General features: G+C 34.3%; 1 protein-coding gene across 1 annotated transcript in view; it reads left to right on the top strand.

Annotated features, from left to right (window-relative positions):
* LOC120341157 (FRAS1-related extracellular matrix protein 2-like) overlaps nt 1–14,628 on the top strand; it is a 52,730-nt gene that overhangs the window by 14,673 nt on the left and 23,429 nt on the right. Inside the window, exons 14-19 of the mRNA XM_039409602.2 lie at nt 2,453–2,624; nt 3,965–4,132; nt 4,733–4,873; nt 5,260–5,466; nt 5,889–6,386; nt 7,754–7,843. Coding sequence (XP_039265536.2) covers nt 2,453–2,624; nt 3,965–4,132; nt 4,733–4,873; nt 5,260–5,466; nt 5,889–6,386; nt 7,754–7,843 — 1,276 coding nt within the window. The remainder of the gene's footprint in view (nt 1–2,452; nt 2,625–3,964; nt 4,133–4,732; nt 4,874–5,259; nt 5,467–5,888; nt 6,387–7,753; nt 7,844–14,628) is intronic.

The raw sequence follows: 14,628 nt of genomic DNA, 5'->3' as shown, positions 1-14,628 counted from the left end.
TCTGCCTGTCAAAAAGTCTATAAATCCATTAGTTATATTTTAGTCTCGCCTGTATACAAATTTATTTTATCGAAAAATCGACACACTCCGTTCTGTTATAACACACCATGTAATGTTTTTCGCATATATTTAAATACGCATATGCTTCAAGTAATTTGTTTTAATTATATTTGTAAATTAATATGACAACGTTATCAAGATTCTTATTTCTGCCTAGAAACGGCATCATTTGTTTATGTACGCAGTGCCAACACATTGCAGAGCAGACAACATTAAAATTTCGCTACTCGACCCGGCAAATATGAAATATAATTCACTTAGCAACAACCGCCAATGCCCGAGGGTCCAAAACATGCATTACGTAAACGGCCATTAATAAATTAATTCAAACATACGTGTATCAAAGATAAATACATTATGCTAGCCGTGTTTGTGGTTGATCCATGCTTGATAACAATTTCCGTGGTATATGTGGCAACAGTTTATTGTTACGAAGCAAAGGTCAAAATGTCTCATACATTGAAGATCAAATCACATAAGATGAAAGACAAAATTCTACAAAATGTCCTTCGTTAATGCTATTCATGACCTCAAAAGCTGACCCTTAAATGAGTGAATCACGTTCTCTAGTATTTGTAACATTTTACCATGAATAACAATTGATAACATTACTTTTCATCAGTTCATCAATTTGATTAGGAAGGTTCCCAAATTGTTTCGAATTTATAAAGCTCTATGTTACAACTCGTGAGCTTGTTTTAGTGCACATAGATGATAATGTCGCCACCGGCTGACCGATTAAGCCAGTCGTACTTATCTATCGATGTAATTTTAAAGATTTAAGCATTTTATACCAAGTTGTAAACGCAGGCAGAAAATGAGAAAATTTTTAGGAACTGTGTTGATATTTCACGACACTCACGAAATGATCTAGCGACGATTAAACTCCAAATTTATCTTCCACTTTTTCACTTTAACTGTTAGAAATAAAGCGTTCGATTACTCTAAAATACTGAGGCTTTTCCTCTTATTTTATATGTGTATAATAAGTACACTGAACTTTGCACAAATATTTCTTCGTCTTTATGAGATGTCACATCATCTATTTACAAACTTTGGTCGTTGATCTTAATGTATTTGTATGTTTTATCCCGTTAATCCAGTGCGTAAACTATACGGCAAGATATTTTATGAATGGAAATGCTCGTGTGTCGTGACGCGATAATCCTCGTAAGCAATGTTTTGAGTTCTAAGTAATTTTTCACTTAAAACGAGACAAAATTGGTATGAAATGTTGAATTTGATACTCGGTAACACGAAATAAAGTGAAAGGGTTTCCAAAGTAAAACACACACGGCTTGCTCTCAAAGTAATGGACAGGGATTATTACTGACCAATACTTGTCCATATCTTGGTTGTCATTTACTTACGACTTCACTGAGCGTGTCTCTGCAATCAATTTTAACAATTTTGCGAGGTTTAACTTCAGTTGATCCAGTATTTAGATGGCTGTATAACTTGAATAATTTTCGTTGAGATACATAAATGCTTATACTAATAGGATACCTCATTAAGGCAGTTTTTACCTTTAATTCTAAAACCTCAAATTTATATGAAATCTTGTAAAGACTGCGTTTATTTATTTATTAAACACGCTTCCGTTTTGCCACTTATATGCCTTTGGCTATTGATAGTAATCAGCTCGTTTCTCAGGCGATGCGTCGTTATATTTTGGGCAGAGATACCGTTGCTGAGGCAATGAACGCTATCACATTTGTTTACAATACATTGGTTATTTATATATACTGTGAAATCATGCTGTTAAACTGAGAATCGCTTCTGATGAAGTACTATTTTAATTTATACATAATTATACATAATTATGGAGAGTATGTCTGGTTTGAATCTTCGGACAAAAGGCTAAATTTTTGAATTTGTAGATTACACTTGGTTGGCACAAGGACTGTTACATGGGTGGTAACGCAAATGCATCTCAAGTCGTTCAAAGGCATTACCCATATAGATAAGGGTATTTAGATAAATTAGCTGGAAACGCGCTTCGGCACTTGAAAATAATCACTTCCTTATTTCGAAATATCTCGAGGGATGTAGATTGAATGCATTTGCTTGCATGTGATTACAGCTCCATTAGTATAATCCACTCAGATAAATGAATGCAATTCTTAAACTGTACAATGTTCTGCTAGATTTAATTTGTCATCAGATCGATTATGCTTACTATCTCTGCGTTATCGCGTGCTTAAAATTTGCAGGATATTCCTATAGTAGATCTCTACATGCCAAAAATGCATTTGGTTACTGACATCGTACCAGAGCTGAACTGGTATCCATACAAGAAACCGTGCTTTGCCATAAAATGAATAACTAACTGTCTTTTGAAATTTTTCTTTCCTCGAAATAGATATGAAATACCTTTTTTTAATCAATACAGGCCACAGATTTGGATTCTGACGATAGCACGTTGACGTTTATTATTACGTTCGGTCCTCACCATGGAAACCTGTCACGCACCAATGCGGAAGGCAGGATGATCACTTTGAAAGTAGGAGACAATTTCACACAGAAGGACATTGATGATAATAAGATAGCCTATCATCATACAGGTACGAAAATTGATTAAATTGGAATCCGGAATTTGAAAGTGGTTAAATTGTGTCGTTTGTTGTGTAGTAGTTATTATTGAACAATCCGGAAGTTTATCAGACTGTGAAAATTGACTCCAACATTAACTTTGTTCAATTGCGTCATTATAAAACCGGTTGTGGCGTCAATATTTCGGCTTTTTTACATTGTCCCAGCAGGGTATATTTTGTGTTATATCATGACCTTTTGCTTGAAATATTTTACAATCACATACTTTACTAGATATGGACCATATGTTAACTTGGTTTGTATAACTCAACTATCTATTCTTCTTAGTTGATCAAACTACATAAAGAAAAACGACATACACGCCCTTTTCATTGTTCAATGTTGCGTGCGGTCGATGTCGAATTGCCGAATCGCTACTTATCGTTTTTTTTTATTTATAATTTCGAGTCAAAAAATATTTGTGGCTCGCCATACATTGTCGTTGTGACGTCATTCTTTGTTAAGAAGCAAAGCTAACAGTCTGGCGTCGCGGGGATTACTCGTATATGATGCGATGCTAGAAATAGAATCGATGGTATGGCACGCATTTACCACAAACTTAAGCCAGTAGGATATTTTTCCTGTCAAAAACTTAGCCATGGGACTAACGGTAGCCATTAGAGTAAGAAAGAAGCGTAACTTCGCGAGAAACTATATGAATTCGAAATTATTTTTCTCATACATGGCCGGTGTATTCACATTAATCTCAATGCGCAACTCATGTATAGCCCATCCCCTTGTCGGCGTTGAATATCAACGAAGCATTCCTTTTCGTGTATAGGCGGCGCCGTAAGTCAATTTTAATTGTTTGTTCGGTTTTATAGATGTCAGAAATGAACCCCAGGTATTTTAACATTGCCATTGATTTATTATCTTTCCCTCCAACTGCAAGATAATATGGTTTATCATATTCAAAAATTGACCGATTACGCTAGCACTTCAATCAGTGAGAAAAAACACATAACAAGTTTTATTCACTGTTTAGCGTGGCTTCACTGAATGTTGCTTGACTTGTGATATTAAAAAATATTTTCTTTGTTTTTTAATTATAAATTGCACAATTGAAGAAAAAATCATGCTTTCAGCTAAAATAGCAATGTTTTGTTTTCAAAATATACAGCAATTTGGATTATTGAAATTCTAAAAGGCACCCTTTTCGAATACTGTTAATTTTGGATTCATTTTAAGCTAATTTCTTTAAAAATCCGCCAATCGACTTCACATTTATCGGTTACTTGTACGTTCAGCTCACGACAAAATCAGCTTTGAATATTTATATAAACATGATAAACAATTTCCTTCTTTCTATCAGGACAAGAAGGGGTTCGAGATCTCGTCAAATTTGACGTCACGGATGGTCTGAATCCACTTATTGACAGATATTTCTACATAAACGTCGGAGGAATAGACATGTTGTTCCCATCTATTGTAAACAAAGGGGTTACATTGAAAGAAGGTGGTCACGTTACCCTGACGACAGGTGAACAAAATACTTACTAATACCCATTGACGGAAATGTCAAGAAACCGTGAAAATAAATATTTTTTCCGACATAAATTATGGTAGTACTTGTTTTAAACGAATTTTTGGATATCTCTGTTTATACTAAAGCACGTTATCATTGGGGGAAATGTGGAAAGATAAGCCTGATCATACTAAAAAGTTACATAATTTTATGCTTATTTTGGGTATTTTAGATAGAGAATTATGTTTTTTACTTCCCCTATTTCTTTTTTAAAAATCAGGTTATCAAATTATTTGATAGTATGGCATTTACTTGATTAAACTAAATGTATTCTAATCTAATAGAAGCAATATGTTAGTAATGTGATTACGATTCACAATTACCACTTGCCGAACATGATTTATAGATAAACGAGCAAAATATATTTCTGCCTAAAATTGTACCAGTCATGTAACACACATGATTATGTATATTTTAACTTGAGTGGCTAAACCAAAATCCGACACTGTAAAAACATTAAGGTCAACTCAAAAATGTTAAGTGCATATTCTTTAAATATTTACCCTCAAAATTCGAAAAGATAACACTTGTATAAAAAATGTGAATTTTACCTAGATATTCTAAGTACGGACGACATGAACAGCAACGACGAGGATTTGTCATTCACAATTGCACATGCACCTACTCGAGGGCATCTGGAAAGCACGGACCAACCCGGAGTGCCCATCACTACATTCACACAGTTGGAATTGGCAGGTTTGGTGACTTTATATTCGTTTTATTTTTTGGAGTATTTCGAGTTCGTTGGGTTAAAAGCAACGCACGAATAACATTTTGTTAAACATCAGTAGTTATTTGTACAAAGCCCTGTTTAAATTGGAGGCATGAAAACGCCATTTAAAAATTATAAAAGTATAATAATGATGAATTGAATATTTTAAATCACTAAAATATTATTAAATATTATTGACTGTTTATATAATGAATCAAAAATTTGTAAATAAGTTTCTATTTTATTAGTTATCTTTTAAAAGAACATTCTCCTCCCGAATTGTGGCGTATTCTTCCCGTGGACGTCATATGATGACGTCATTTTTATTTTATTTTAGAGTAATTCTATATCTTTCGTCATATCTTATTAGGCAATAAAATCAAGTACGTGCATACTTCAATTGACGAAATTAAGATGGACAGCTTTGAATTTGAAGTCACGGATGGTTTCAATCCGGTTTATCGAACTTTCCGGATATCAATATCCGACGTGGACAACAAAAAACCGGTTGTCACTATTTCTACTCTTCGATTGAAGGAAGGGTCTACAAAACTTATCACACCATTTGAAATGAAAGGTAATTTGGATTATACTTGATCATGATATAAAATTTTATGTGGGCCATGCTTAATCGAGTTTGTCAGAAAATTTTTACAAAGGAAGTTTTTCATCATTACTACTGATTGATAGGGTTTACGGTTCGACTCCATTTAATAATTTCTGACAGTTTGTAAATCGCTAAAATAGCTTTCAATAATTATTATTCGTAAATTGTATAAATGAATAATGTTTCCGAAAAACGGAATTGATGATTTGATTTTGATTTATAGGTCTTCCCTAATCTGTTCAAATAAAAATCCTAATATTGATGTATTGATAAATATGTAATTTGCATATTCGCTAAGATAATTAGTTGATGCATTCGACAAAATTTATCGGGATAAATTGAAATTCTGCGAGACTGCGGTCACCATTAAAGCCTGATTTTATTAATTTCAGTTGAAGATCGTGATACGAAAGACCGCCAACTGAAAATCAGTATCACTCAGGTCCCGGTTCACGGCAAAATTTTGAAGAATGGAAATCCAACTCGTTCGTTCACTATGGCAGATCTCAACCATAATCGTGTATCATACGCTCACGACGGTTCCGAAACGGTTGGTGATTCGTTTTCTTTCACCGTTTCCGACGGAAGCCATAATGATTTTTTCGTGTTTCCCGATACCGTTGATACAACTGAAGCCCCACAACGTATGGACATTGAAATCATAGCTGTGGACAACGGCGTACCCCAACTACTGATCAACAGAGGTGCCCAAACTATTTCGGAGATGGCAAGTGGAAAACACGGGTATCGAATCACAAAAAAAGTTTTGCGTGCTGACGACAGAGACAGTGACGTCGCGAAATTGCGTTACGTAGTCAGTACTCCTGCTGAGCACGGATATTTAGTTAACATTGCCGACGGCGAGGACGCAATTGAGGAGTTTACTCAAGGTAGGTCGAAGTTGTTTGGTTGTGTATTTCTGAAAAAAAACTTTCCACCCTTTTTAGTCAGAATTTGAAACCTCATAAACACATTAGGTCGTAGGTTATTTTTTTTCACTCAAATTAAAAACACGAAACCCATTTTTGTTCACGGTGGCTAGTTTTTCCTGCGTCACTGCGAATGTGCCAATTAGTTACCATTTCTAATTACTTTAACATTCAACTTTACAGAAATTGACTGAAGTTGTCTCAGACGACACATTCAACGATAGAATTGGAAGATACTTTTTAAATTAGGAATACTATAGAAACAAATCATATGACGTTGAATGATAAAAATAATTTTTCGCGCAAATGATCCCGTTTTTCTTGATTTGTATTCTCAAAGTCTACAAAACGACATTGAAATCCTTTGTTAGTATAGATTATAGAGTATGATTTAACTTTTCAACTTGGCGCGACCTCGGTACTAATGAATTTTTGATCAGCAGTGTTTAATATACATAGCTCAACCCTTTGGGTCAAAAATAGTCTCCAACTATAAACCACCACCCATGTTAAATCGAGGATAAATAAGCATACCCACGGGACTATTTTAATGTGGTCACGACTTTACGCATTAGGAGTCAAAGAATGTACCCTCAGTTATTTAATACATTACCACTGGTCATATATGAAATAAAGATAAAATTTGACCATTAAACGCTGACTCTAATATCGACCGTGCTTGTTATTTGAAAATTGATATTATTATAAATTTTACTTGAGCTAACATTGCAGAAATGACCCCCGATATATTGTTACCCATGAACAAAATTATTCGCATTAGCAAAGAATAAAATTCGGCGCTTTTGATGTTGAAATGAAAAAAAAATGTCCCAAGGGAATGCATATTTATATCTAAACAAACAAATAAATATGAATTTCGTATGAAGTTATTTAATAATGGCGCGTGCCACTGCATTTTAATGAGATGTTGACAAGTGGGACTGCGTCGTTTAGTCTCAATTGGTATTTAATCGAACTTTAATTTAATATTAATGTAAAGTTATGATTTCAGTAAACATTTATATCAGTTATGAATTTAATTGCCATTTTGAATTTATAACGTATTTAATGAAGTAGTATTTATTAATAAGGTAAACAATTTTGGGATTTTTAATAATATGTCAGACATAATGACAGAAAACATATTGTCGACGTGATAATACAAATAAATGTCAATGTGAATTACATATTTGAAGTAAAAACTCAAAGCGCTTAAAACCATTTCACAAAAACGTAAATTAAAGTATATTTTCGTATTTTTTTAATATTCTTTGAATGTTTTAAAATACATTTTTTTGATTATCCGTGTTTTATTACTTGTTTCATAGGTGACATAGATGAAATGAATATTTTCTATATTCTCAACCCGGGAAGCAACGCTACAGCAGACGAGTTCAAGTTCAAAGTCGTTGACAAAGGTAAAATGATTGATTTCCTACTTACCAGGTCAAATATTTGGCTTTTAGATGGATTTATGTCTTTCAATGCGATTTCAGAATTTTAAGCTTGCTTTATTCTGTCTATTATCGCATTATTTTTATTTTTTATTTTTTTTTTAATTCGCTTTTATACATTGTCCGTGGGAAGGTTTTTTAAGTGAGCGAAATGTTCAATGTTCAATTATATAACATAATTTGTTTTTCCACAAATGAGATCCAATGTGCTTATACTTGAATTTTGTCAGTTGTATTAATTAATGTCTTGTGTAGTTACAAATCACTTAATAGCTACTACGTAACTGGACATCTATCTGGGGATCAGATGTACAGCTCCAAGAAGGTGTTTGTACGCAAATATATTTTCCTTGAAGGTATTTGAAGGCGGCTCATCTATAGTAGCCTTCGTTGAGTAGGATTTATATGACCTCTAAATAATGACTTGAATTTGATTAAACTGCCGTGACAAACTCAAATTGACTGTAGCTGGAACTTAAAACCGATAAACTCGAATTGAATGAAATCGTTATCATTTGACTCAAAATTTGATGATTTAGGCCTATCCTGTTTTGTTGATTTATAATATTTAGTATCGTACACCAGCGCTCTTATTTTTGTTAGAATGAAAGTGTCAGCTTAGTGTAAGATAGTCTCTAAACCTCGTTTATTGACCCTATTGGTCAAGTTTTGAAAAATTAAGCTCGTTTTTTGAAACGTGCGAAGTGGACTTACCCAACTGTTAACAACCTAATGCCTAACACGAAAGAATGTGAGGGTATCGTTTTTAAGCACTAAGGATTATTTTCAGCCTGCTTTGGTGTGCAGTGGTTACCTTACCCGTTATCCTACAAGCTAAAAACTGCTAAAATGACGCATTTATGGTTTCCTTGACTTTCTGCCAAAATCCATTATTCTTGCCAAAAATAATCCGGTGATCCGATTTTCTCACCGCATCACTAATATTCACCTGTATCGCGGTAGTCAGTTAGTCCCCACTAAAGAAGCAATCCGTAACCAAATCAATCAAATATGGGACAATGAAAAAGTACGATATTTAATCATGATTTATACTTTGTAATATTATGTTGTGGTGATTCCATATTGGTCAACGGATTCGAGTATCTCAAGCGATGGCGCACGTCTTATCCATTATTTGTTTGTTTACCTCAGTGCGTCCGCCGACGATAAGGTATTTTGTGTTTCATGCATTATCAAGCGTGTCATATGTATAATATATATATAAATAATGAAATTTTATCAGGCCATAGTTAACCTATGAGTGATACGAAAAGGAAACCTGTCACCATCGAAAACATTGTTGGTGGAACAAATTGCGGTCATCTTTATTCGTCATATAATAAGATAGCGGATTTACACAATAGAATTAGGAATTGTTATTCTTAATAACCATTAGCGACTTGTACTGTACGAGACATTCGGCTGCATAAATTGAAATCAAAGCGACCAAAAATGTATTGTCCTCTTCCATACAAAACAGATCATAATGCGGAAGTAATGTCTGAAAAAATATTATGATTGAAGAAAAATTCGACCAAACTAAATTATTTTTTAATTTTATCTGAAAAAGATTTGATCATATCATTTTTTTGCAAAATTGTCTCGGCAATTATGACCGTAACAAAAAATAAGATTGGAATTAGTTTATTTATAACGCATAGAACATTCAGAATTATTTTTACCTTATTACCTTAAAAATCAGCATATTTATCTCCAATGATATAAATTTGATTTGATAAAATGAATTTGCGCTAGACACAATTCTCGTCACAAAACTCAAACAATAAAAAACACTGTTGCCTCAAACACGTTAGTTGAACACAATGTGCTAAAGAAATAGCTTGTTTTTAACAACATACGATAACCAGCTTTGGTTGTAAATTGAACAAAACATGGATCCAATTTGCTACTCGATTTGAATACCAAACATGGCTGCCTTTTCTTAGCGAATCTGATACCACTTGTAGACATGTTGTGTCACAATTAAATAATCTGACATCTTACCAATCCCGCCTACTTGAGTCTCCTCATTTTAAAATCAAAGTGTTCTCTTTCACATCAATAGTAAATCGACCCCAAATTAACGATTGATGTAAATTTGATAGGGGTTTTGTAGGTTGAGATCCTTGTTTTAGTAAAACGAGACCCCCATCAATACACAACGATTGTAAAGTTATACTAGGTCGACGAGTAAATGTGGTCGGGTCGGCATTCCTCTCTTGCAAAAGCGACACTTTCCGAATGGTAACATGTTCACTTTCTCACGCGACCTAGGCACGCAAGAGCCGAATCGCCTATTGAAATGAAACTTTTATTTATGCTATAAAAAGCGTGGGAAATATATAAATAAGGTATCAAATTAATTTTATATACGATCGGATATGAACCAATATAAAGTTTTCATTGTTTGTTTGCTGTGTGGAATTATATAATGCCAGACAGAACATGGTTTTCCCAACGAGGGGCGGAGAACTAACGAACTCATATGTCGAAGCCCCCCAGGTTCGTCTGAGTTAAAGTTTTACAATTTGTATGGAACAGGTGTTAAGATCGGTGGTGTAACAACCCATGGTCTTGTTTTTACAATCTCTGGGCACTATCACATTCAAAACGACAGGGTGTGTCGAAGGAATCTGGCTTGAATACTCGTTCAGAGATGAGCAAGCATTTCTATGTATATACGATTGGATTTGACATCCTAGCATTATTCTTTGCAATTAATATTCAATAACGTAAAAATTTGATTTATGCTTTCACTGTGAAGACGTCAATTTTATAAGAAAGAAATCACATTTCGATTTCTAGAATTCTTAGAAATAATTTCCAATAACATTAAATTAGAGAATCGTTGCCTATTAATGTTTTCAGCATCTGCATTCAGTTGGCGTTCGCCCATGTGGCAAGAGTTTGAGTATTGTAGGCTATAGCAAAGATACTGGCACGTAAAAACTTTAATAGCTCATATTATCCATATGAAGTGCCTGTAGAGGTCATTTTGCAGATGAATTATATAAAATACATCATAAAAATTGATCCAATGACATCACAAAATGTAACTGTTCGTTAAATGTCGTTAATCGGCGAATATGTCCTCAACAGTTTTCTTTATAAATGCAATAAACGCAAGGTATTTTCACTTCAAAATCATTATAAAATACTTCAAGCTATTTTTAGATAAAACCGCATTGTCGTTGTCTCGTGTGCGAATCAAAAAATGCGATCGAAGTTATTGAAACGAAAAATTTGTTAACAATGGTAATGGTTATCGTTGGCCCATTTGTGACGAAACATGTACAAAATGATCAAACAAATTAACATTGACGTAGGGAAGGGAAATTTCTTAAAATTGTATCCTGGTTTTGTTGAAGCATCTTGTCAGCGATTGACAAACTGTCCTAACGAGCGATCAAATGCTGTGATTTATTTGCAACAATACACCACACTCTTTCCACCCGCACGGACGATCCCTATCTGATTTCGATTGTGCGTTATTTCGCTTGATATGAAGTCGTGTACGTTTACTCAGAGACAATGTTATGGTAAAATCAGTCATCACTTTGGGGATTGGGCAGAAATTTCTATCTTTATTATGAATATAATAATGCTGCCAAAAATGTGCGAGTGTAAAGAATAGAGTTTAATATTGCACAACCACGCGAACACGAAAAATCTGTTCATTTCCTGACTGTCTGTCTTTGGGTAACACTTTTTTTTCCAAAAGATGCATTTTTAAACGAAAAAAATGGGAAAATGTCAGTGCCAGTGGTACTGAAATGCCATTGGTTTCCTAACTGCCAATATCGAATATCGTCCACTGGATATTAAAAATTTTCCCTGCTTCTCTCAGCACAAGGCTCGAATAAGCAATCATTTAATGGCCTATAGACGAAGCTTGCAATACCCAATAAAATGGATAAAAGTCAAAGTCTTCAATATTTTTTACAGTGTATACTGGACTAAAATTATAATATCTTATCTTATAATATTGTCTTTTTATTCCATCGTAAAACCGACTTTGTTGTTTCTACAAAACATATCAATTGACTGGGAAACAAAGTGCGTGCTTTAATGAATTTTTAGAATATCGTTGTGTTTGTTTTTATTTTAACCGTCGCTACAGCTAATTTTCAGAAAACCACGACATATCCCATAGACAGACGATGAAAATGATACTTTCCCCACTGTATTGATCCCATGAACGCTATTCCTACTCACTAACACGATTATCATAGTTTTTGTGTTCGTTCTGGGTGGCAGACTTACCATTTTCAAGTGGTCGTGTCGCAACATGAAGCTAAAGTCACGACCCCTCTTTCATGGGAAATATTTCTATCGTTAAGTTATTTATAGCCTGGTGTTTTAAATGAAATCCCGCATTTTTATTGTTATTTTCTTCTTATTACGCTCGACCAAGACCACACCGATGATAAGTCTCGCGTTTACTTCCGAGTTTGACGGAATTCATTTGAGATACGTTGGGGTGCGTCGGACAAACACATTGAAATGGTTTGTGGCGAGTTCTTGGCGTTGACAGAGATGCTGTCACGTAAAAGTTGCGTAAAGTGTTTGATACGTCGTGTTGACGTCGTCTCTATGGATTCTTCACTCTTGTTGCACGCAACTTGGAGGCGAAGTAGGGGCGGCATTGGGTAGGGCATGTATCATTTATAGGGTAATTATGACCCTATATAAATATGCCAAGTCATGTTGTTAATTTTAGCACGTAGTAATGTACTTTTATATTATGATTAATCACGTTCAGTCGTGGGTAAATAGTATGGCTCCATATAGACCAAACCCTCGTCAGGGAGAGGTATCTTGAAATCTTTGCAAATTTTTCCATTTTTCTGAGCGTATGTGTCGTTTGTAAGGTAATTCGTATTTAAAAATGTGGTTGAAATGGTGCCCTTCGGATATATTCCATTAAAGTTGTTCTCATCGACTCATGATTTACGGTAATAATCCAAATAATAGTCGATTTAATTTAGAAATATATAGATATATATTAAATTTGACACACGTAAAGTGTGTGCACAAGAACACTTCTAGGAAACAATAGTTCTACATTTTTTGAATTTTGAATCTCGTTCAAACCGAATTTTCTGGCATCCCTGAAATAGAACTTATTTCATATTTACCACAAAGTAAAGTTTATTCTCGTATTTCTTGAAAATCCAATTATTGAGTTAATGATATCGCACCATATGTTAGATAATCATTTGGCCCACGTCTGATAGACTTTAAATTCTGGTTTGATACTCTTTAAAATTGACGCACCATTACTCTTCTATCAGTCGATCAGTCGAAGGGAACGATGTGGGTGTGACGGGTGATACGGGGTCAATTGTGGAGTAGGTTTTTAAACCAGTGGGCAACCTGCGAAACGGGGTATGCATGGCATTTTTGGGTAGATTTTTTTTGAATATTTTTCATACTACAAATTAAAAAGAAAGCCACTTTTTGGTAGTGTTTCAAGCATGAATATACCGCAAATTAAATATCAAACACTTTTGGATAGTCTGCCAAGCATAGATTCCAAAAACGTGCACAAAATACGTTAAACATATTTTTAAAATTTGAGTCCTATGAACACCAATGCCATGTCTCTGCAATCATAATATTTTGACAACATTAATGCAAAAATTAATGCACGCTTCCAAAATTACCCATTTCAAGCTAACTTATTTTGTTATAATCATCTTAGAAAGATGAGCGAAGTGGTTCATACATGAACACAATAGATTGGTTCTGAATTAAATACCGGGATAAGAAATTGTTTGTGGCGAAAGATTAAGTCAATATTTGGCGCTGGAGTCGAGTCCAAACTTTTTTCCGGTCGTGGGACCATGTTTTGTATACCACGACACACGGTAGTCATCGCTGTGGCATTAGGAGTGGCTAGGACAATCATGCCCACGTAATATTAATTGTGAGTCACGTATCAGTCAAAAGGGCGACGCCCAATAGAAAAGTAATAATATGGAATCATATTTGGACATACTTAATTCTTTCCTATACGTGATATAATTCATGCCCAAATTTTTTCAATAAAAGCTATTCTTGGAGAACTTGATATCATGAAATGATTGACAACTTTCGATTTTATTGTCGCAATTGCAAGTGAGGATGTCCATATGTTTGCATTAGGGAATTCTGATTCTACAACAAAATCTTGATATTATTTGTAAAATTTGTTATGATTGATAATTTAACTGATAAAATTGTAAAATTAGAAAAAAAGTAGCATTTTCGATGACCTGAATCGCGAAGCATATTTTTCATGCTGTAGCTTTAAATGAAACGATTTTTTTTGTAATCAAATTCGGCAAGTTAACTCCGTTTTTATTTGAGAACTTTCTATCAATTTTGTTACGACTAAACCCACGTAGCAACCTCTGAGCCCACTGTTACCCGGTATCTGTCCAGGACACGGCTTCCGTCTGACTGAGTCGAGAATGAGTGACGGACGGACGGAAACCGTAGAGAACTAGAGCGTCGTTTGGTGGTTTTTTCATTTCACGCGTCTCTGGCGCGCATGAAAGCGTATCGCTCGATACCAACAAGCGGTGGTTTACTTTCTCAAAACGTAATGATGTTGTGATGATTGTTCACCTCATTCAAAACGTAAAATGAACGTATATTTAGAGGTAATTCAATATATGAACCATTTTCATATTAAACTTTTAATGTTTCAATCCAAGCATACAGAAAATCTCAAAGACGTTAAAAATAATTAATTCTACTCAATT

Source organism: Styela clava, chromosome 14, assembly GCF_964204865.1.
Source record: "Styela clava chromosome 14, kaStyClav1.hap1.2, whole genome shotgun sequence".
NCBI classification, from domain to species: Eukaryota; Metazoa; Chordata; class Ascidiacea; order Stolidobranchia; family Styelidae; genus Styela; species Styela clava.
This window is presented reverse-complemented; position numbering and strand designations above follow the sequence as displayed.